General features: G+C 38.5%; 1 protein-coding gene across 1 annotated transcript in view; it reads right to left on the bottom strand.

Moving 5' to 3' along the window:
- The window catches only part of EPHA6 (EPH receptor A6), a 372,058-nt gene that overhangs the window by 49,899 nt on the left and 299,053 nt on the right, over positions 1-23,106 (bottom strand). The window contains exons 12-13 of the mRNA XM_041420929.1: positions 19,170-19,292; positions 5,941-6,002 (exon numbers count right to left, since the gene is read on the bottom strand). Of these exons, the coding sequence (XP_041276863.1) occupies positions 5,941-6,002; positions 19,170-19,292 (185 nt within the window). The remainder of the gene's footprint in view (positions 1-5,940; positions 6,003-19,169; positions 19,293-23,106) is intronic.

Here is a 23,106-nt window from a genome sequence, read left to right as displayed (position 1 = left end):
AATTATTATTAATAGATTCCATTAATTCAATTTCTAATTACTTTAGTTCATTTTAAATGCTAATGAGTGATCCTACACAGAGTGCAGAACAGCCCTACCTCGTACTTCCATCCAAATTCCATTCCCTCCACACAGGATTTAGCAGAAATTTCATGAAGATGATATTTCTCTGGCTGCTCACAAGCATCTCATGTTTTAGAGAGAGTTTTAAAGCCTTACTGAAGCCCAAGTTTATGAGATCAGCTGCTTCTCCCACAGCCATAAATCCTGAGCCCTGCTACAAAAGGAAACCAGATCTGTTTGACAGAATTAGTTCTTGACAAATCCATGTTGGCTCACACTTATCTCACTGTTATCTTTAAGATGCTTAGACTTTGTTTGATAATTTGTTCCAGAAATCTTACAGCAGTTGACATTAAGCCGACTGGCCTGTAATTTCTTGGCTTCTTTTTTCCTCTATTCTAAAAGACATTCAAAATCCCTTCATTTAAAAGCCACTGGCTCTGTTTGGATCTTCTGATTTCTCATTGTTGACAAATTCATAAAGAGCACACTGAGAGACTCCACATTACCTTTCAAATTCTTTTTGCCTTTGAATACAAGACCATTTGTAGAAAATTTCCTGTTGCTCAGTACTAAGGATATCTAGTATTTAATGTCTAAGTAAGAATATCTACATACTAAAAATGCCCAGAATTTCTAAATCAAATTCCCACAACAGCATCAGAAATGCTGTTTTATACATACTTTTAGGAGGGTAAAACCTTGCTTGAGAACAAATACTGGCTCTGTAGCATCAGTGACACCTTCTCAGTGCAATCTTAGGTCACTAAAATACATGCTGCTTACAATTTCACTGTTAAGGTAATGCACCTTTCAAATTCACTTTCTAATTGCTCAATCTGATTTAAAAAAAAAAGAAAAAGGTATCATCAGTTTCCAGGTTCCTAGTGCAGGTTTTCTCTTTTACAGACTGATTTTTGAAAGCAAAATGCCACCTTTATCCTGCCAGGAAAGGAACGTGCCTCCAATAAATTAAAGTGCATGTGAATGCTGTGTGGGAAAGCAAAAGAAGGAATATTAGTTATGAGCTCCAATGTTTTTGCCTCTCTGAATGCAGATAAATAATAACAGGAAGCATTAAACTTAGGAAAGGCCATCTGGCTTTTTTCCCCCCACAGCCTGCTCTGTCTGGTGAGGCCATGTTAGATGGATATACAACACACACTTTACAACACTGTTTCACAGAATTTGCTGCAAGTGCTCATTTTTGTCTTCTCCCACTTTCCCCCCAAACTTGCTAAATGTGTCTGCCACAGCATCTAAACTGTAGCTGAAAAAAGGGTGAGTGTGATGGCAAAGCTGCTCTGAGAATAACTTCATAACGATTACTGCAAGAAACAGCAATATATCACAATATTTTCTCTGTCTAGTAACACTTATCTTAGCCTCTGCTCGGCCAGCCTTGAGGGATTAAAGCTGAATTCCAGGGTTTCACTTGCTGTACAGTCTGCTGCAGCTGGTGCTCTAAGGCAATTAAGCTTATTTCTTATAGACTCTTAGAAAGAAAAAAAAACAAAGTGTGGCAGCATTTTTACTTACTATCCTTGCCTGTATATAAATATTTTTTCCACAAGTATTTTAATTTTCTGAAGTGAATGGAAATCCATCAGCACCAGTTTTGAGAAGGAAGAGAATTACAATGGCAAATAGCAAAAATGAAGAAAGCAAGGTGGTGCTGTGATTACCCCAGGTAAATGCATCACTTCCTTTTACAACTCTGAGATTCACAAAACTGGGGAAGACTGGAGCATCTTTCAAACCTAAATATCTCTGTCTATTCAGCACACCTTGGACACTGAGCAGGAAACTACTCTGGTAGTCTGCAGCTGCAGAAAAATACTGAAAGAAGTTCAATATTCTGGTGATATTCTTTGGTTCATTTAATGTGATTTTGGGTAGCCAACCATGAACCTCCTCCAAAAGGGAGCTTCCAGACACGTTCCTTTTCTGTGTTTGAATCCATGGCCACAGTGCCTGGTGCACGAGGAGGTGAGCACAGGCCACAGCCAGCTCAGAGCTCTCCAGGAATCATTGTTCCCAAGAAGCCACCTCACTTCCTAACCACCCTGTTCCTCTCCATGTGATCCTAAATCCAATTGTTTAGCCAAGACCCCATAAATGAAGCTGTGAAGACAAAATGGAGCAGACGAGATTTTAATCTGAATATCCCCGTGAATCTGTGAGGCACATGCTTAGAGAGTGGGCTGAGTGGGGGACGTTGTGTCGGGGAGGAAAAAACCAACCTCGAGGAAAGGACTTTTGTAGGAATTATTGCAATCATCTCATAGGCTTGGGTCCAACAGCCATCTCCAACCCACTGCAGGGCATACTGCCAAACTGCTTGCTGAAAAGGTTTTGTGGGTTTTCAGCTCTTTTTTCCTCTAGTTTGTGGTTATTACGCATCTCTCCTGGTTGTCTTTCTTGTTGTCTCTTCTGCAGCCTGTATCCACAAGCCTGAGCACACACATCTGACTGCAGCTGCCCTGTCTCATCAATAACATCCTTCCATCAATGCAGAGAGCTGCCCTTTCAACCCTTCTTGCCTTTATTATTTGCCTTATATGTCTGCAGAATAAAGGATTGCTGAGATCTCCATGACACAGGCAGGTAAAGCATAGTGACAATGAGCCCCATCCAAAATCTGTGTGTGAAGCTGCTAACAGGAAATTTTACCTGTGTCTCCTCAATTCCCAGGGTTAGCCACTTTCTTTCCAGGCACAGATTTCCTCTGTCTGGAAGCTCTTGGTGTAATGCTGGAAGAGGCTTCGAGCCCCTGAGGAAATACTTAGCTGGAAACCCACATCCTTTTTCAGAGAAATCTCTCCAAATGTTACCAGAAATGAAGCCACATGAACCTCATTTCTGGTCAAACAATTGTTTCATTGATTGCAAATTTCAGGTATACTTTTCTGAGATGATTAACCAAATATGTCTCAATCTTATATGATAAAAAACTTCCAAACAACACTACAAAAAACTAAGTTTCATCTTTTGTAAATGAGTTTTATATAATTGGGAAAATAATGCAGTATTTCTGAGGAAAATTCAGTGTCAAGTGTATCCAGCAATTTAGGATGTCTGATGATGCACAATCACTGAAATTAATTACCATCATCTTACAAAATTGGTTCTAATTAGCTGATGCCTTCCCACTTCAGAATATCTCTGAAGCAGCTTCATATTGCAAATCCATGCCAATGCTTTTTACCCAAAAATGTTAGCAGCCGGCATACAGGATCCTTTGTGGGGTGGGGAAGACATAATTCAGCTGAGCTTGCTGTTAAATCCACATAAATAGCAGAAAATGGGCATTTCTGTCTCTAAAGCAAGGAGTAAAGGCTTTTCAGATTTTAGGGGTGAGAGATTAAAGGGTGGGGAGAGGCTTCTGATTTGTGGCACAACCTGTACTGGCATGAAAGAAAATATCCCACCACAGCTGTGAGGAGGGTGATGGCAAATGGAATTCTTCCTCTGGAATACCCTCACATGGTTCATCACAGCATCTCACTTTGAATTTGTAAGACTGACCCATTTTTGCAGGCTTTTGAAGAAAGACAGATGGAGGGATTTGCTGTGGAATTTTTGCTGGTGGTATGTGGGGAAATATTTCTTATGGTGAGAAATGGACTTTTTTCCCCTCTGTGTAAAAACACTTTGCACTGGAACAATTGATTCCTTTAAATAATAAGAAAGACAGACTATGTGATAAGCCCTTCCAAATCCCACAACATTTGTTATAGTCACTGAACGCCTTTCATTAGGATTGCTAAAGATAAAGCCTCTCTGCTGCTTTGTATCTTCACAAAAGCTTTTAAAAATGTGGACTTATATCTGCAGGAAACAACTATTATTAATGAAGCAGCTGGATTTCTTTTTAAATAGGTTACTTTGCAGCCATTTGCTCTGCTAATTATAAACAGAAATGCTGACATATATCTACAGTGCTTTGGGATGTTGAATATTATCTAAAGTACATTTAAAAAGCCTTTTAGAAGAATAACCCATATCTGAAGTGTGAATTGAAGCTGTGAAATAATATACATGAAAAACAGCTGCAGAAATTATTAGCTCACATTTTCCCCCAGCAGTTCTCCTTCCAAATATATCTGATGCAATGTGAGAAGCATTGCTCCACAGTAACATCATAATTCTGCTGATGCCACTTTCTATTAAAGTATCCTACTAAGTAGTTACTGTTCTGATACATGAATGCATGTGAAATAAACCTGGAATATAGATATCACACCAGAGCAGTTCAGAGAAAGGTAATTCTCTCTCAGGAATTATTTCAGGACTTGGTTCTGTTCTCTTCTGTGAAATTCTCCATGCACACAAACATGAACAGAACAATGTTTCAGGCCCAGACAATTCTTCTTGGGGCACTGCTGAAAAATCACAGAGCAGGAAAGCTGCAGGGCCAGTTCAAATCAGGCTCAAATCAGGGGCAGTTCCTGTGCTGCAGATGGACAGAGAGATGAGCCAGAAAGGGAAGGGGAGTAATTTTTAAAAGCTACCCAGTGTCCAAGACATTGATGATATCAGATGCTCCATAAAAATAACTTGATTTTGAGAAATCAGCAAATTGTCACAGGAAACTGCTGGTATGTTTCTGACAACATAACAGATGTCTGTCATGTGTCTTGACAATGGAAAATAAAAAATTACTTGGGAGATAGGTGAGGAGGACAACAAAGAAATGTCTGAGAAAAATTACTATGGAATAATCCAAACCAAAAAGTGAAGAGAATCAGGGTCTGGAGGTATCTGTGCCAGTGGCTATGCTGTACTCTCAGGGCTGTATCCCTTGCTCCAATTGCTCCTCTCTGGTGGCTTCCCCTCTTGCCAACAAGTTCTGCCTCCATGACTTTCTCCCCCTCATGTAAATCTTTCTGAAGTGCTGGCTGATTCTCTCTCCTGCTTATTCACTTTTTTTTCTCTAAGCAGTTTCCTCCTCCTGCTACCACAGAAGAGCCTTCAGTCACCATCACCAAGATTTTCATGCCAGTATTTCCACAGCTCCCTGTTGAATGTGTCTCCTTTGGGATACCCTTTCAAACACGTTCCCAAACCCCCAGGCCCCTAACTCCCCACAAGCCCAGATTTTCTATTCTGCAGGATGGAAATGACAGTGGGCTACTGGGGGCTGGTGTTTACTTTTTAAGACAAATCTGAGATACTTGTCATTAAAATTATTCACACAAGTTCTTAGGTCACTGGGTCTCTGGAGCATTTCCAGGGGCTCTGTTAAAAAAAGGACTGTTTTAGGATAACTTTAGCTCACAGAGGGGAGATCATCCTTTCCTTTTACGTTTCTAAAAAGAATGAAAAACAATTTTGCCATCGTATTACTCACATTTTCTGTAGCCCTTCTTTAATGTTTACTAAGGACCTTTGGGGGTTAATTAATGCCAGGACATTTCACCCACGAACTGTTTTCTAATTCAATTTGTTAAATGCAAGTAGCCATAAATATTATAAATCAATTACTGAGTATATTCTACGCTTCACCAACCAAAAAAATCATAACAGAGTATTTTTGAAGGTGATTGAGAAAAATGAACCACTTCCATAAGGCCAGGCATTTATGCTTCAATTTATCTTTTCTTTCACAAAAACAATTTGAAATACATTTTGCTAAATACAGGAACTACTTTTGTAGAAGAAATCAATTATATTCTAAAGTTTAAATCTTCTTTTTTTTCCAGCCGTGCTCTAATGTATTACTGTACCTCAGAAAAGTACCCTGGGGAAAAGGCTTCTCTTCTTCACTAGAAATCCATGAATAACATTATGTAGAAATTAATTTGTGATAAATGATTTAAAATCTTAACCTAGAATGGTTTCTGATTCAAATGTCATCAGAAAATGGCACCTCACCCGCAGGAAGGAGTCAAGGGATCCGTTCTCCATGTATTCAACTACAATCATTACTGGTCTGCCTGCAAAACAGCAAAGAGACACATCAGGATTAGGGACATATTATGGGGATTTTACAGTTCTAGCTGTTCTGCAGAGATTATTCACAGTAGCTGAATATATAAAATATTTCCAAAATTCTCATTTATATCACAAACACAATTCCCTGTGTTACTATTAAGAATTATTTTATAGGCTTTCTTTTTTTTTATTTTTTTTTGTTTGTTTGTTTGTTTGTTGGTTTATTTTGGTTTTGGTTTTTTTTTTTTTTTTGGTTCTTAATGGATCAGCTGAATGCACATCATTCACTTTGGTGTATTCTCCCTTAAAAATGATCAAAGAAGAGCCTGCTATCTCCAAATAGCAAAACGTGCCATGTAATATTTTGGAATGTATCTGAATTAAGGCAAACGCCAAATATTCATAGGCCATGTCCAAGTAATTACAAACTGAGGGTCATAATTTTCCTCTCAAAGAAAAAGATCTCAGTGACTCAGGAACACAGGAGAGTGATAGAATGGGGTGTCTCAAAAGAAGTTCTCCTAGATCTGCTGTGTGCATTGGTTGTGTATAATCCAAAAAAAAACCTCTGAATTCCTATGTTTGAAAATACCTAAAATATACACAGTGTTACTCAAATCAAGGTTTTGCTCAACCAGCACAGTCCCAGGGTGGGCATCATATCCAAATTGAAGCAGAGCAAGACATTACACTTATGTCTTGAAAGGATATCCCAGTCTGAAGATAAACTTTTGAAATGTGTACTTAACTTTAACACCAGCTGGGGTAACTTTAACACTGCTGGTATCCTTATAAAAACAAAAAACCTCTGTAAGTGCTTGAAAGGGGCAATCTGGCTGCCAACCAGGCTGCACAGCAATTCTTAGAATTACCAATATCCCAAAGCAGCCATTTTACACAAAAAATGAATAATAATATTAATTAAATAATATTAAAAAATGAAGAATAATGTTAATACTATTAGGAAATAGGTGAAAGGGCTTAAAATGGCAGACTTTTCTTTTCCTGGGAATGCCCATCTCTTTTGGGGTTTGTGGGAAACCAGAGCTATGCCAAGAGGTGACATGGTCAGTCCAACATTTCCCTTCCTCAATTCCACGCTAGCTGGGCCAATATTTTTCAAATGCAAAAGAAGACTTTTTCATCACTTTTTTTTTCTTCTTCTGCTCCATTTATGTTTGTGATTTTTTTGGATGAAGGGATGAGAAACACAGAAAGCACTCGGGCTGATAAAGCGCAGAAGGGCGTTTTGATTGTTCCACCACAATTATCTATTTCTGTTCAGTTTGGTTAATAGTGGAAGTGTTTATTAAACTGTCTACAATGTACAACAGGCCACAGCCAGGTATTTCTCCTGAGCAGTTACAGTTTCCCTTCAATTTAAAAATGAATGGTCCATTTCTGTGTTTGCTCTCCAGCATGGCGACCCAGAGTTTTGGCTTCCTGGTGATGCCCATTCACAGAGCTTAGTCTGGTCTTTTTGTAGTTCCTATCAATATTCCCTCATTTCCTCTAATAAAAATTGTGATTATTTTTGTATTGACTCTCATGTTCACATCTTCCATGAATAAAACATTTCATAGTGTTGTCACAATACTATTTTTTTTTTCTGTGTGTGTGAAAATTCCCAGGTGCCTTGATAAGTCTTTTGGGATGGCCCTTGGAAGTGTGAAGAATAACCAACTTCTTTCTTTTCAACTGAATGTTTAGTCTCAGCTGCTGATATGCATCTGCCAGCAAATCAGTTATATTCATCTGCACCCATTGGTTATACCCTGGTTTTGCAATATAAACTTAAAAGACACATCACTTTTAAGCTCTTAGAGATCAGAGTGTTTTAAAAATTCATGTTTCCTTTAGTTCAGTTTGCTAATGATGACTGGTTGTACAGCCCACTCTCTTTAGTTTCAAGCACATGAATGCCCCAGATTCCCTTCCCTTTATAATTTCCTTACTGTCACAGGGCTGACACCTCCACATGAAAGGAAAATCCTAAAACCTAGAGAAGTAAACAAACTGCAGCCTGATGCTAGAGAATCTTCCACTGCGCGAAACCCTCTTGAGCAAGTAGTCATTTCAGAATTGATGCAGACAATAGCATTTTTCAATAAGTAGGGGTCTAAAGCTGGCTTTCAGATGGCATATTCAGTCAGAAATTTCTCTTTCTGAGTAAATCAACAACTACAACACCTGTACAGAAAATTTGCACTTGAAGGGAAGGACAAAAGGAGCTTTAGAACAGCACCCCTTCTTTCCTGTGGGTAATCTTTTGGCACTCTACACTTTCCAGAAGCTGTAATTTTCTCTAGAGGTTCACAGGCCCTCATTGCAGCTTTTATGCTCCTTAGAGTCACATGCTTCACCACAAATTATTTTCATACTTGTGAAACAGAACTATTAATTCTTCTACATTCTCTCACAAAATATTCTTCCTTCCATAAAACACCCCACCTGTACTTCCTTTTGCTCAGATCCTGTGCTCCTAGGTTAAAGTAATTATGAAATACATTTATATGCATTCATCTATGGATTCAAAGAATGTATTTTGGTATTTTTTTCACTGGATAATGAGGTTTTAAACTACTCAACTTGAATGACTTGAAATGACATGCCTTAACACAAAACCAGCTCTTCCAAGTGACAGCACAGAAATGGCACTAAATACACCAAAAAAGCAGCATTTTCCTTCTAACAGGTTGCTGTATATCAGAAAATCAGCATACCATCAATAAATTTAGTCACTTAGGCTGATAGCTTCCCACTGACTCAGTCTGTATCACTTGCCAAGCTACCTAAATTTCAAATGAAATTGAGGTGGGATTGTGTCAAATCACCACATGTCAAGACACCATGAAAATAAACCTGGCTCCATCACTTGATTATCTCAAGCAAAAATCTTTAATCTGGACACAAACCTAAATTCTCAAATAATCCACTCTTTAGTGTGACAGGACTTGATAAAAGCCACCTGATTTTGTCGGCAAGTTTAATGTATCCCTGGAGCTATTTATGAATTCTAAGCCAGATTGTGACAATGACATTTTTAGTCAGACCAGTATTTGTCTTTGGAGCACCTGTGGGTTAAAAATGTCTCAGCTGTTGTTAGGATAGCTTGAAGACACAGCAAAAAACTCTGTTACACAGTAGAATCCAGTGGGAACTTTTATCACCAAAGTGGCAACACTGGCTCTATTGCCAGTATGTTTTCCTTTACAAAGTAGTGCAACTTGAGTCCAGAAAAACTTGTATGTGCTGGACCCCTGTACAAACACAAAATATTGCTTTAAAGAGGACTACAAAACTGACTTTAAAAATAGCACTGGGAGATTTTTAAACTAGTGTAGTGTTTGCATCTAAATAATTTTTTAAAAAGCCTATAACTTAGATTATGAAAATTCACGCTGTTGTCATGACACTAAGAATTCTTCATCCTCAAAACAAGACAAGAAATGAATAAATGGGAATGGGGTAGAGAAATCTCTGAGACAGAGAAGCAATCTTTGATTATTTTATCAAGGGCTAGGCTAATGCAATGCTGGAAGTTATTGAATTATTTTCCCAGGATTGCTTGCAGCACAAAAGATGGAGAATAAACAGCTTTAAGGACAAAGAGCAGTGGGACACAGACGCAGCCAAGGCACTCCTGGGAGTGACAACAACCTCCACAAGTGGCTGAACCTCCTGGGATAGGAACACACCCATCTCCAGCCCAAAGAATTGCCCACTTTAAGGAAGTGTTTCCACACAGATACAGGAACAGGTACAGGAGAGGGATCTGAAGAACTGAGTTAATTTTACAGTCAAGAGCCACACAAGAGAAGGAATGGGAAAAGGACACTGAAAAAAGTGTCAGCTGAGGGTTTGGAACCAAGGAGCTAAAAAGTGTGGGTGTTGCTGGAGGAGAGCACACAGCCTCTCCTTTGAACTGGGGGAGGATGAAATAAAAATGTTTGAAGCTGGTTCAATGATCAAATCAGTCAAACAAATCAGACTCACAGCAGTTTTAGATGCTTAGCACTGCTGGAGTGGGGAGTACTGGGAGAAAACAGACCTTTTAAAGCAGAGGAATTATAGAGTGTCCTGAGGCAATGGGTTTGAACCCTAAATACAGATTTTACACATTACATATATCACATTTATAATGTGCAGCACATTAGGACAGGTGTATCATTTTACTACATAGTTAAAGTAACAACATGAAATAATTGTATTTATGCATGAGACACACACTGATACCATCCCCACATTCTCTGTTCTCAGATTTTTTGGGAAAGCATAAATATTCCCCCCCAGGCACATGTGGGATATTGTCTGAAGCAGATTTCCCTCCTTGCACATGGAGTAACTGTGGCTCTGGAGGATCCATTTCAGAGTTCCAGCATCTCAGAAAGCCACACTGAACACACAAGAGCAGCACTGGGGCTTGGCATGATGCAGGGAAAGGACAGCAATTCAATTTATCACAAATGAGATGAATCTAGAGAAGGGGCAGGGGCTGTTCACTGTTTTGAGGCAACTCCCACCTTGTGACAAGAGGCTGACTGCTTTGGACAACTCTCCCTAAGGAAATTCTTTGCAGCTCTCCCACTCAGCTGTACTGCAGTGCCACTCAAACAAAACCAGTGAAAGTGACAAACAATCTGTATTGATGTCATGCCACCCCAGAATATGCTGCAATCTTCTATTTGCCATTGATCAATCTGTTTGTCATTTTTTTAATAAGAAGGAATGCAAAGTTTGAAAAAAAAATGAGCCATACATTGCCAAATAATGTAAAATACTGATTAAATCTGAAATTCACATTGTATATATTTTTAGGGTTTGTTTTTTTTCCACAACACGAGATTTTGATAGCATGCAACTTAATTGAGTGCCAGAGTGATGAATAAGGAGGAGAATCTGAAGTGTCATATCAATGACAAAATATTCAGCTTGTTGTCTCCTGTTGTCATTTTAAATAATACAGCAAAGCCTCCTTTAATGAATGTTTTATGTAAGATTAATCCTCCAAAAGGAATACTTAGCACATGTTCTTTTTCTACAGCCTTACAATGAAACCTCTAATACCAATTATGGGGACAGATTTGTTAACATAAACACACGATCCTCATTCTTTCACTTAAAACAGCACAGGTTGGCACCTGTTCCCTGGTTCATATTAGAAAAAAATTGCTCCACCACTTTCTGCAGCTCAGAAATTGCTCCACCAGATTCTGCAGCTCAGAATCCACGTGGCTCAGGAAATCACCTCCCTATCAGGCACCTCTTCATCCCAAAGCCATGTTCTGCTGTTGGTTGCCAAGGATTTACCTCCTGCTGAAGCAGAGATAAGCCAGCCCCAAACACAGGGGCACACCCTGGGCGAGGGCTGTGCCTTCCAGGCTCCCAGGGAAGCCCAGGGACCTTGGGAGGCACTCCTGGAGCTCACAGCTGCTCCAGTCCCTGCACACCCCATCAAATCAGAGAGCCACTGGCCACAGCATGCAGCTGCTTCTCTCCTGTTGTCACTAAAAATGCATTTGTGTGCACCGCAAAGGATTAATTTCAGTGATTAAAAAAAATATTTTTCCATTATACAAAACAGGTAGAGGAAAAAAGAAAGGAAACAAAAGATTATGAAAAAAAACCCCACAAATAAAAATAATCCTGCCACTTCACATTTTGGTTTTGCGTTGTTAGCCCACATCAATTCACATGAAGCCAATTTGGATTTTACTGGAAGCCACTACACTTGAATTCTTGACTCACATGACAGAAGGCCCCTGACTAAGACCTGTGTCCAAGAAGCATCAAAAAATAGAAAGTTGCAGTTCCAAACTGATTTTTGAGAGTTTAGAAGCCAGAGTTTGCAAACTGGATGGGATAATGTATTTACACGGTGCTGCCACAGGAATTCCCATAGATATAACCTATTTATCTTGCTGCTAGAGCACTTTGGATTTTCTCCTGTCCATATACCAAATATCATTAGTTAAGTTAGTCAGTTTTGCAGATAATTCTGCAAAATCAATTAATAACACTTCAAAACACATGACTGACCATAAGATACTGTTTAAATGTTAGGAAGGTATGGCCACACAGCTACCACTGCTACCTGAAGATTTATTGTATCCACACAATCTGAAAATATTTCGTAACATAAACCTCTTCTCTGAGCTGTTTTCCTGTAATTATACATTAAATGCTTTCCCACTTACTACCCTGTGACCCACTGGCAAGAATTTATGCCTGTTGGTGTTTTAGAAGCCAGGAAAAGCCTGCATGTATATTTATAAAATATTTATGTTAAATATTAAATATTTATAAAAACCTACAACCTGCAACCTCATGTTGCAGGCAAGCACTGCAAGTGGCTCCCCTTGATCCTCATGTGACAAAGGGAGAATATGCTTTGGACAACAGAAATTTGAGGAGTCCTGCTGCTCCTGCAAGCCCTAATCCATCAATCCCCCAGTGTGCCTACAGAAGATAGTCTGGAAGATTTTGAGGAAAGGAAAGTGGAACTGTGAAGAGAAAGCAGCTATGTTGTTTCCATTATTTATTTTCTGATCCTTATCTTTCCATGAGAGAAGCAAGTGGAATGCAGGAGGGTAAAAGCAGAAGAAATAGGGTTTTTTTGTCACTACTTGGGGGTTGGGTAGGTGAGAGAGAAATGAATGACTAAAATTATATTACAGAAATACAAAAAATGGCATTTTTGCTTTAGCACTGAAGCAAAGAATAGGAGAAAAAAAATCATAACAGATAATGCATTCTGTTCAGATTCAGTTTAAGAGAGAGACTTTTACCCAGCTGGATTAACCAAAACAATTCACCTCAGTTATTTTATAACTGAAATTCAGCATATTTCACTTAATCTAATGACATCTCACCCTGAAGCTCCTCAGGGTTCATACCAACCCACATCCTCCTGTGGAAGGAGCAAGGGATGTTCTTTGGCTCAGAATTAGACCACAGAATCTGAGTGCATCAATGATAACTTGCTGACCCCAGAGCACATAAAGGAATTTAAACAATGTGAAATCTCTGCACTGGGGGCTTCTGCACTTCATATTCAGCCTGCCACGATTCATAACAAGTTCTTAGGGAATACAAGAAGCAAATCCTACTGAATCTCTGTTGTGGATTTACCTATCATCATAGGGGTATTATATTTAGAAGCTATGATGTAAATTTGAAAGGGAGTAAATTTTTAAAAAAGCATACACAAGGTTACAATGAAACAGGGTTTTATGCTTTCATAAGCATGATGATATGGTTAAGGTATTATTTCAATCCTATTCTAAAATGTCATTTGTTGTTTACTCGATATTATGCCTAATTGAGAAATTAGGCATAATGACTTTAGGATATCCTTTGTGTATTTTCTCATTTACCATTTGAGCCATTTTACCACATTTCCCTTTAGTCTACATAAAGATTAAACATCTGAGATACCACTGAACTATAAAAAACTCATGATCCACCACTCTTCCTTTATGAGCAAGGCATCATTTCTCATGTGCAGAAGTAGTGGAGGTCACACATCAACACTCCTGAAGGTTCTGAAACCCACAAAGGAACCTTTGGTTGTAACATGTGGGCTGCTAAATCCAGAATTAAGGAAACAAAACGAGTCAGAGCTCCAACAAATACATGATGCCCTGGACCCTGTGATATTTTTGTGGTCTCCTGGGGTTTTTCTTCATTTCTCTTTGAGGGATTTTACCTTCAGAACATGAAGGCACACACTGTCAAGCTTCTCCCTCCAGCTCTGATTCTAGCTGTGTGTCACAGACAGGTGATATGAGTCTGAACAGGATTGTCTAGTCTTCACCAACTGCACAAGACAAAATACCACTGTGTAAAATTCAGATTTAGGCAGATTATTTGCCATACTCGTTATTTGGGCCTGGGAATGCTACTTCAGCAAGTTGAATTTGGCAAAGGCACACTGGCTTCCTACCTAAACCAGACCAAAACTATTTAAATATTATTCAAGTTAGTTGTTTCTCCTGCCTCCCATCTCACAAAAACAAACCAGTTCTGATTATGCTTTTACATCCAGTGTTTCACCACTGGCAAAAAAGGGAGTTCAGTTTTCCCTTAATCTTGAAACAAAGAAAATCTGTGTGCATCTCATTTACAAATATACTTCTGTGTATATCTGTCAGTCTCCTCCTTCTCTCTTCATATCTTTCTGCTTCTGTCAGTAAGGAACAGCAACTCGTTTCAACTAACATGCTTGCAACAATAAATTTCCACATTTTCTGTAGTGAGATTTTAAAAATATGCAATAGTAGTGTATATTATGTAAAAAAGACCACATATGCAAATAGTTCTTTCTGAACTTTTAGGATTTAACTGTTTGGAATTGTTTACCATGACCACCTGAGCAAGAAATAAGATATTTAGCAAGGATAAAGAAGGAAAACCTCCTTTTATCACATCCTACACTCAGAGCTTAATCTCAGTTTTACAGCTCCATCTTAGCCCTAAGCAACCAGCACAAAATATGTTTCTTTCAGTATTAATGCTACTTGCTGCTCATCCTTATTTTGCTTCTGAAGTATTCCCTGCCTGCCTAATGGAAAAGTCCATCTACATTTGAACTTCTGTTCCCAGAAAACACATGCCATTATGTGTTAGTTATAGGGTTTACAAGGTAAACATTCCAGTGGAACAGCACTGAAGCTGGAAAGAATAAACTGGAAGAGCCACTTGGCTCAGGTATCCCAGGAAATGCATATGCAATAGAAGAATCAATTTGTTAGTCACTGGGAAAGCATTAGCAGTTTTCATTTAACAACAAATATAGAAGTGTAGGTGCTGGAATTCAGAATAAAGAACAATGCATTAACTGGGGTGGGGTGGGGGGAAGTTACTTTTCTCCTTATTGGAGTACTATAATCATAGTTGAATTCAATATGTACAATTGCTCCTTGATGGTTCTTGTTGAGTAATTTTGTTCAATAAGGGTCTGTCAATACAATTTGCTTTCAAATGTCAGTTTATATAATATCAAGAATAATGGGCTTACTCAGGTGCACTTGGATATTGTAATAAAACATTAATTTTGGGCAAAAGAAAACTGTTAATCATCTAGTTTAGTACTCTAAAATTATGCATGAATTTTTTGAGGAGCTCTGTGGAGTAAATGTGAACATTGCAATGTGTGTTAGACAAAGAGCCATAAATAACTAAGCAGTAAAACACTGAAGAGGGGATATCCTCTGCAGAATGTGCTTTTTTGTTGAAGAGGAGTCCAGGAAAGCAGTGAGCAAACCATCCTATATCACTTCCAGTTTCTGGAAAGTAAGTAAGTGCATTCTCAATTTCTTGCATGCAATATATTTTTTGAGGTTCACAAAGGTGGGTTGTTTCATCAAGCCAAATTTCTTTGCTTCTATTTCTCCTACAATGTCAAGGAGCTGGATAGTTAACACTCACAAATGAAGTGGCAGGAAATAACTAATGGTTCATTAAAAAAGTCACATCAGGATACTTCCACAGAAGCTCCAGAGGGGATCTGCGAGGGGAACAGGGGGCAATGATCCAGCTGCTGACCACAGCATGATGATATTCACAGAGAGGAGTTTATGGCAAGAATAATTTGGATGGTTCTCTCCTGCTAATGCAGTTTGAAAGCTGAACAGTCTGAAGAGGTTTGGCCAACAGAACCTTTCCAGGGTAGCTCATAGCCTGGCACCCATCTCTTGTTCTTGCTGACACAAAACTCAGTGAAGGAGTTTAGCTTGAAAGGAACAGTAGGAGAGGTATTTGTTTTCCCTTTTTTCCTTCCCAGCTCAGCAAGCTGAGCAATCTCTGGCTCTTCAAAGACAGCAGAGCACCGTGAAGCCTCCTGCCTGTAACTTCTGTGGGCATTTACACAACAAACCCTTCACACAACACTTCAAACAGGAGCTGCAAGAGGAGCGAGCTGAGAGCTTCCCCAAAGTGGAGCAAAGAACAGGGTGTGTAGTTTGGAAGAGAATGTGAAGAGAGCTCTGCCAGTTTATAATTTGGGTTTTCACAACGTGTGTGTGATGAAGGAAGCTTCCACAGCTCGTGCCAGCCTCAGTGTGATGAGGAGTGTAAATGCTAAGTGGTTTAAGAATTCTATTTAATATATGCAAGGCTATCACTTGACAAAAAAATACTTATTGCTCATGTGAATCCATCTGTCATTGCAGACCTACATCAGCTAAGTCATGTCAATTTGTACTGCTAACAGGTGGAATAACAAGGAATGAAGTAATTTGTGACATAAATGATAGCTAAATAAAAAGGAAGCCCTTGTCTGCAAATGGGCTTGTTTTTGCAAGAATCTAGGATAAATTTTGCAGGCCTGCTTTAAGTTTTGCTTCTGGTGAAACTGTTGTACAGCAGTGACAGACTTTTGATGTAACTATCAAATATAAGCACTATTGCATTAGAAGTTATGTCTAGGCTTGAAAAACACCTACATTCAAGACAATCTATTTATGCAGAAAGATGTAATGCCTCGTTCCCGCAGCATAAATTAATCTTTAAATTGGCTAAATGAGGATACCTTTTGCATAAGAGAATCTCTGCACAGTGTAAAAACTGAATTACACAAACTGAACATCAGCTGTCATTGCAATGATAAAACAAATACACTTCTCACAACTACTGAGATTAAAGTAGAAAGGGAAAAAAGGAAACCAACAGCTGCATGGCCCTGCCAAGCTGCTTTCCACTTATGTATAGCAGGCTTTCTAGTTTAGTGCTGTGTTTCATTAAAACATCTGTGGCATATTTTGTAGAAAAAAGATCTAAAAGCATTTTGTCTTTAGTTAGAAATAAATTTTCTGAGTATTTGGAAGGGAATCTACCACTTAGCTTGAGTTAAAGGTTTTGGTAAATAAAAAGCATCTCATTATCTTTGTTCCCAATGACCCTAATAGCAGAATAATGCTGGCATTTTAAGTCTCCTGTGTAGTTAAATTAACTGAAATCTTACTCATAACCAATATGTCAAACAATTAGGTTATAATTCTGCAGTTATTGCATGTTAAGTACCTCTGCAAGGCTTATGAGTGCTACTGTCCAACACAAGCCCAAACATCTCCACTGAATCGTGCACAGCAAGAGAGTCAGTTCTGAGTCTCTTACATCCAGATCAGAGCTGCCTTGTCAAGATTTATTTTCATGTTTTTTTTTGGGTTTTTTTTTCCCCCAAAAATGTTTGGGATATTTTTTCTCACATGTAAAGCAAAGCTGCTTTTAGCAATTTAGAAAAGGAAAGGGCATCCCCTGGTCATCTCTGATGAAATAAGAGGCAATTCAGAATTTGTACTGTGCTTAATATAAATGTATATATGATTAAGTAAAAAAAGAAGAGTTAAATAGCAGCACTACAGGCAAGATTGTTGAGATGCAACTGTTAGCAGCAGTTGCTGACCTGCACTGCAGAGTTGATTCCACCTGACCCTCCACATGCAATCTTTCTCAAAGGAACACATCTCATCCCATGGATTTATCACAGTTCTTCACTGCCTCACAACTTCCCTTTCTCTGGGGTTGCTGCTTTGCTCACTTTTATTTTTTTTATTTTTTTTTTTTTTTGTTGCTTTTGACATGATCAAACAACAACATTTATCTCAATTAACTTGCAAGGATATCTGTTACACACCATGCAGTTGCATTTCCATCTTTTCCCATTTTTCAATGCTTCGTCAGATTGAATCAGAATTCTTAGTAAAAGACATTTAATAGCAAGGAATTATTGAGCTTCATTAAACAAACTACATTTAAGAGTTTTAAGCCCATGAGACCAAAAGCTTTACAAGTACTCCAAAAAACAACAGTCCTGAGGATCTTACAAAATTAACTTTCAGGTAGGGAGGTAATTGAGAAGCCAGTTCATGAATTTGAGGCCATTTTTAATTTAACAGAATCAGTGGGATGCTCTACATAACACTGGGTTCAAAACAGAGAATTTTATGGGGCCTACAGTATTTCCTGCTCAATAGTTTAGTTACATCATTGTGATGCTGACTGCCACAATTCCTAAGGGCTATTAAACACTCTGAGATATCCCATGGAGAAAAAAATATGGAAAGTATTTCACAAACTGTCGATAAAAGAAACCCAAACAGTCATAAGGAAAAACATCAAAGCTGCTGAGACGCTTCTATTCAAAGAAAGCAAAGAAAGAAATAATAGCACTTGAAATAAAAAGAAAAGTAAGAATCATCTTGTAATTAGAATTACTGCAGTAGATAAAAGGGGGCACAGAGAAGTACAATAGTTTCTTTTGTATAGCAAGTCAATAACATTATGTAATTTTCCAATTTTGTCCTTTTTTTACCAGAAGAGATTTTTTTTCTTTCAAGAAAAAACTTTTAAGTAACACTACAGATAACACAGGATGTCTGGAAAAGATACCAGCCTGACATTAGCCCATGCACAGGTCCATTTTTACACAAAAATATGCGGTTTGGAAAGGAACTTTGATTCAGTTTTAACTATAGTTATATGTATTTACTCTTCATTTATTACTTTTGATGAAAGATGGTGTTTAATGGCTCCAGAAGAGAATGGATAACACAAGTAGCCTGTCTTGGAAAGGATGCTTCTAGCCTGTCTCCACTTATTTAAAGAGAATTACAGGAGTTCAAATAATGGTAAAAGTTATTTAACAAAACAAAAGGTGGTTTTCATGAGATACAACTTGCAGCTACCAAAGCACACAAAGGTTTCACACACCACATTAGTACACAATTAAGTTTTCCCTTTCCAAATTTGTTTTGCTTCCATGCTTTAGCAAGGGAATATAAATTTTTAGGGAAAAGTCACAGAGTCACACAAATTCTGAGATTTTACAGTGGTGTGTTTCAAGTTCTCCGTCTTTGGTGCACATGGACATGCTTCATGAAATGGATGATTAGAGGATACCAGGCCTTCTCTTCCAATATTTAGGTTGGCCACTTAACTGCAGAACAGTTTCCCTCTCAATTTCTCCTACATTAATTCAGGAAAATGGCTTGTTCCCAATAAATTATTGTCTTTTCCATTTCCTTTTGGTTTGGCTTTTTATTGGAAGGGACATCTGATCTCCCTGTCTGACAAACACCAAACTTGATTTGCCTGAGATGTGTGGAGAGATGGGGCAGAGAGTGAAGGAAAAAAAAACCTGATGTGTGGGAACAGGCTGGAATACCTACCAGAGGAAATGCTGGGGGGTAAAGATCCACCCCCTGCCACTGGATGAGAGGCCAGGATGCTATTTAAAAATCCCGCCCTCAGGAATCTCGAAAGAGACTTCACCCCAATGGTCGGAAAGGATCCTTTCAAAGAAATAGAAATGATCATTAATCAAATGTTCTTGTTGTTCTCTGGCTGACAAAAGAAGTTGACTGTTTAAGGAAAGAACAACCAAACCTCTGCAGAGTTAACAGTGGTTTCATGGGAACAGATCTCATGAAAAGCAGTTAAAAGCTTTTGTTTGCTTTTTAACCAAGTCATACAATACACAGCTTTAACCAGAAAAAGGTTTTCTGCATAGTTTGCAAATGGAGAATTCCAGCACTTCTAGGAGCCATAGAAAAATTTGGTGTTTCAACAGCAAATTGCACCTGTGGGATACTCATAATACATTCCAAATGACTCCACCATAGAGGCACATTACAATTTTATGTTCAAATCAAAGACAGACCAGTAGAGGTGAGGCTATACCAGCAAAGCTGTTTTACATCAGTATTTTAATGCCATCTGACAAAAGCCACATCAGGGAAGGGGCAAAGGGAAACCAGAATTTGCAGCTAAAATACTGAATTCTGTGTCAAGGCAGCTCCAGCTGTCAGAGCTTCTGTCACATCTCCCAACACCTGCCAATGGAACAGGATACAGGCAAAAACTAGGAGTATGGATGATGCCTGAAGATTTTTAGCTTTTTTTAATATATTTTCATATAATTGCAACTTTTTGATTTTAGGCAATGTGGACATGGCCCCTTTCTGCTTTGCTGTCACAAGAAGCTCTAAACAATTTATGCTTTCACTATAATAAACTCTATATTCTTCTCATTGCCTACATGTATGGTTTTAATCCTGGAAACAATTATTATCTCATCCACCTCCTCTAAAACAAATAATTGTGACCCATCTACTGCAGTGGTGAGAAATGAAGGTGCCTTAGCATTTGATCCACTGTTTCAGCTATCAGCATTTGTACAGAGATCTGCAGACATCATTTCAGCTTCCTCCTGTTAGTGCTTAGTGAGCACCAGCATCAAAGATGGGTCTGAAATGACAGCTCTGCACATCTCACTTAAAAGCTCTGCACATCTCACTGAGAAGCACAGGGTCAAGATTCTCCCACCTGGCAATAAATCTAAACTATCAGAATAATCTGGGCATTTTTGCAAGTTCATCAAGTAAGCATCCATCCAAAAAGTTAGGCAATGGCAAGTTTGTTTTTCTCATCTTGCAGGTACTTCATATTTGTTCTTTTAAGAGACAGAAAGCATATTGATCTTTACAGACAATAAGAAAAATAAATGGCCTTCAACAGTTGAGATTTTTTTTCCCACTAATAAAAATACAGTGAGGAAAATTTACCCTCAAAACACGCATGCACTTGCTGAATTTAAAGAAGCCTAGGAGAGCTTTGAGTTTTTTACTTTTGTTTTCAAGCAAGAATTCTAATGTTCCCCCTCAATCCATCTGTCCTTTAAATTTGTTAGTTAGCCATGCTGCAGTCTCTGGAAAAATAATTAATTTAATTGGTGATCTAGATGCAGTACTTTTACATCTGATGGCTAAATGTAAGTATTCCGTCTGGACACTCAAGAGAAGTCTTTGGCATTCCTATAAAAGTGTTTCCATGTTCCATGGCTTTCAGTTTAAAATATTTGCAGAAGTGATCCTGGACAGACAGTACAGAATGCAAAACACAAAAATTCAATTTTAAAATGGAAATTGTCCTATTAACTCCAAGATGTTTGGTACTAAACAGCATCTTAAAACATAAAGGCTAAATAATGAACATATGAAGATTTCCCAAATAGAACACTGCTCCTGTTTCAAAATATGAATTATACCAACCATAAGGTACAGCCACTGAGTCACACACCATATCTACAGACCTTCAAATAAGCCAAACAGCTTCAGCTTCACCATTGACATTTTCCTCTACTTAAATGCTGTTAAATGGCAAATAACTCCAGTTTCCTAACAGTTTTACAATAAGTCACTTTGTTATAGAAAGTAATGAGGACAACCCCAAATTTATTTCACTTATTGGACATATTCAGAAATAAAATTAAAAAACAAAAAAACAAAAAACAAACAAAAAAACCCCAAAACAACAAGGACCAGTGAATTTCAGAACACAAAGGTCTATAAATACTAAGAGAACTAGAGGGGAGAAATTATTGAGGTTTTAAAAGCAGCAAATAACTACAAGAACGCATATAAATAACACTTTTCTCTCACATTCTAAAGTCAGGGTTCAGTTGCTTAAGTGTAAATGGTTTGTGTCATTTGAGATGCTCTAAAAAATCTGAGCCATCCCCAGCTGAGTGGCAGACATGACACGATCAGCAGATTTCCACTCTGGAAGTGGCTGTAAGAGGTAAAGCAGCAGTTGGATATTTAAGAGTAGGCACTGAGTGTCATTTTAGGCAACTGAATCCCATCCAGCCCCCTGTCACCTCAGAAATGTCTCTGAGTAAGCAGAAGTCAGAGTTACTAGAACAAGACCTCATTTAGTCTCTTCTAGAAGTCCTCAGACACCTTCTGAAAGGATCAAGGTTGGTGACATTCAGCCCTGACCAGTATCCATCAACAAAAAAAATGCAGACAAATGAGAGATTAAAAGTTCATTCACCTTAAAACATGCACAGCTCTAAATTAAAATACAGCCCCAGGATGAGCTTTTTTTCAGCCCCAGGTGTGCTTTTTTCATCATGTGCACAATGTGAAAAGGGTTTGAGACTTGATTATGTGATTTTATGTTGGGAAGGTGATAATCACTGCAGATAAAGCAAATTAATTCTTGTTAAGCCACATCAATCACCACCAGATGGACAGAGCTTTGATAAAAGCTTTGGGGACTTACAGTAGTTTAGAAGTTACTCAAAGATTTACTTGTTTGCATAAGCATTCATGAAATAGTTGAATGAATGACACAGAATCATAGAACGTGTAAGTTTGGAGGGGACCCCTGGAGTCAGCTAGTTAACCAGATTTCTTGAGAAATGATGCTATTCTGTTGGTCCACATCATAGAAATATTCATGCTTCCCACGACTTCTTTTGTTTTCTGCAAAAAATTCACTCTCATTTTTGCAGTAGGTGCACTCACACTAATGGAAAGATCCCTCAGTACAAGATTCTAAACTGGGAAAAGGAAACAAGAATATTAAGCCATGATTCCTCAGTACCCTCAAATGCTGCTGTTATTTAGCAGTTTACAGTCATGGATTTACTGAGGAGAAAACCCCAACCTCTCCCTGCTCCACAGTTACACACATTGAACATAGTGTCACCTTAACATGGGAAACCACATAAGTTACAATGTTAGTTGGAAAAGTGTGTTGAACTGTAGAAATACCTGGAGTAGCTGACAGTTCACCAAGTGTCTGCCACTTTCTGAGCCCTGTGATACCTGTTTATAACTCAGTGTAAATTCTTCTGTTTCACAATAATTACAGCTAAGTGCCTGAGCTCAGAGGCAGTGGCGGAGTGCTGAATCAATTAGCCTGCTTTCCACTCTCAGCTGTTGTTCCTGGGGGAATATCATCCCTCACATTGTGGAATTTGATAGGGAAGACCCTGGTACAGCATCCTAAACTGGCATGGGTTTAAGTAGGATATTATCCCCCTGAGCAGAAGGGCAGGAGAAGGTGGCTGGGCAGAGGAAATCCACATGCTTAGTTGAGCTCCAGAGCACTGACATTAATTCACACCCATTTATTGGCACTGCACAGTCACAGCATGGCCAGCCAGGAGGAACAGCCACTGCTCCCAGCCCAAATCCCATGACCAGTGACAAAAATGTGCTTTGTTCTTTGTCACTGACGGTTTTCCTTATTTATTACTATTATTTATTATTATTAAGTATCTATTCAATACATTCTGCAGGTGGAATTGACCATTTC

The sequence above is a fragment of the Onychostruthus taczanowskii genome, unplaced genomic scaffold (assembly GCF_017590055.1).
Source record: "Onychostruthus taczanowskii isolate IOZ18803 unplaced genomic scaffold, ASM1759005v1 scaffold67, whole genome shotgun sequence".
Lineage (NCBI taxonomy): Eukaryota > Metazoa > Chordata > Aves > Passeriformes > Passeridae > Onychostruthus > Onychostruthus taczanowskii.
Note: the sequence above shows the minus strand (reverse complement) of the source record. Positions and strands in the feature narration are given on the sequence as shown.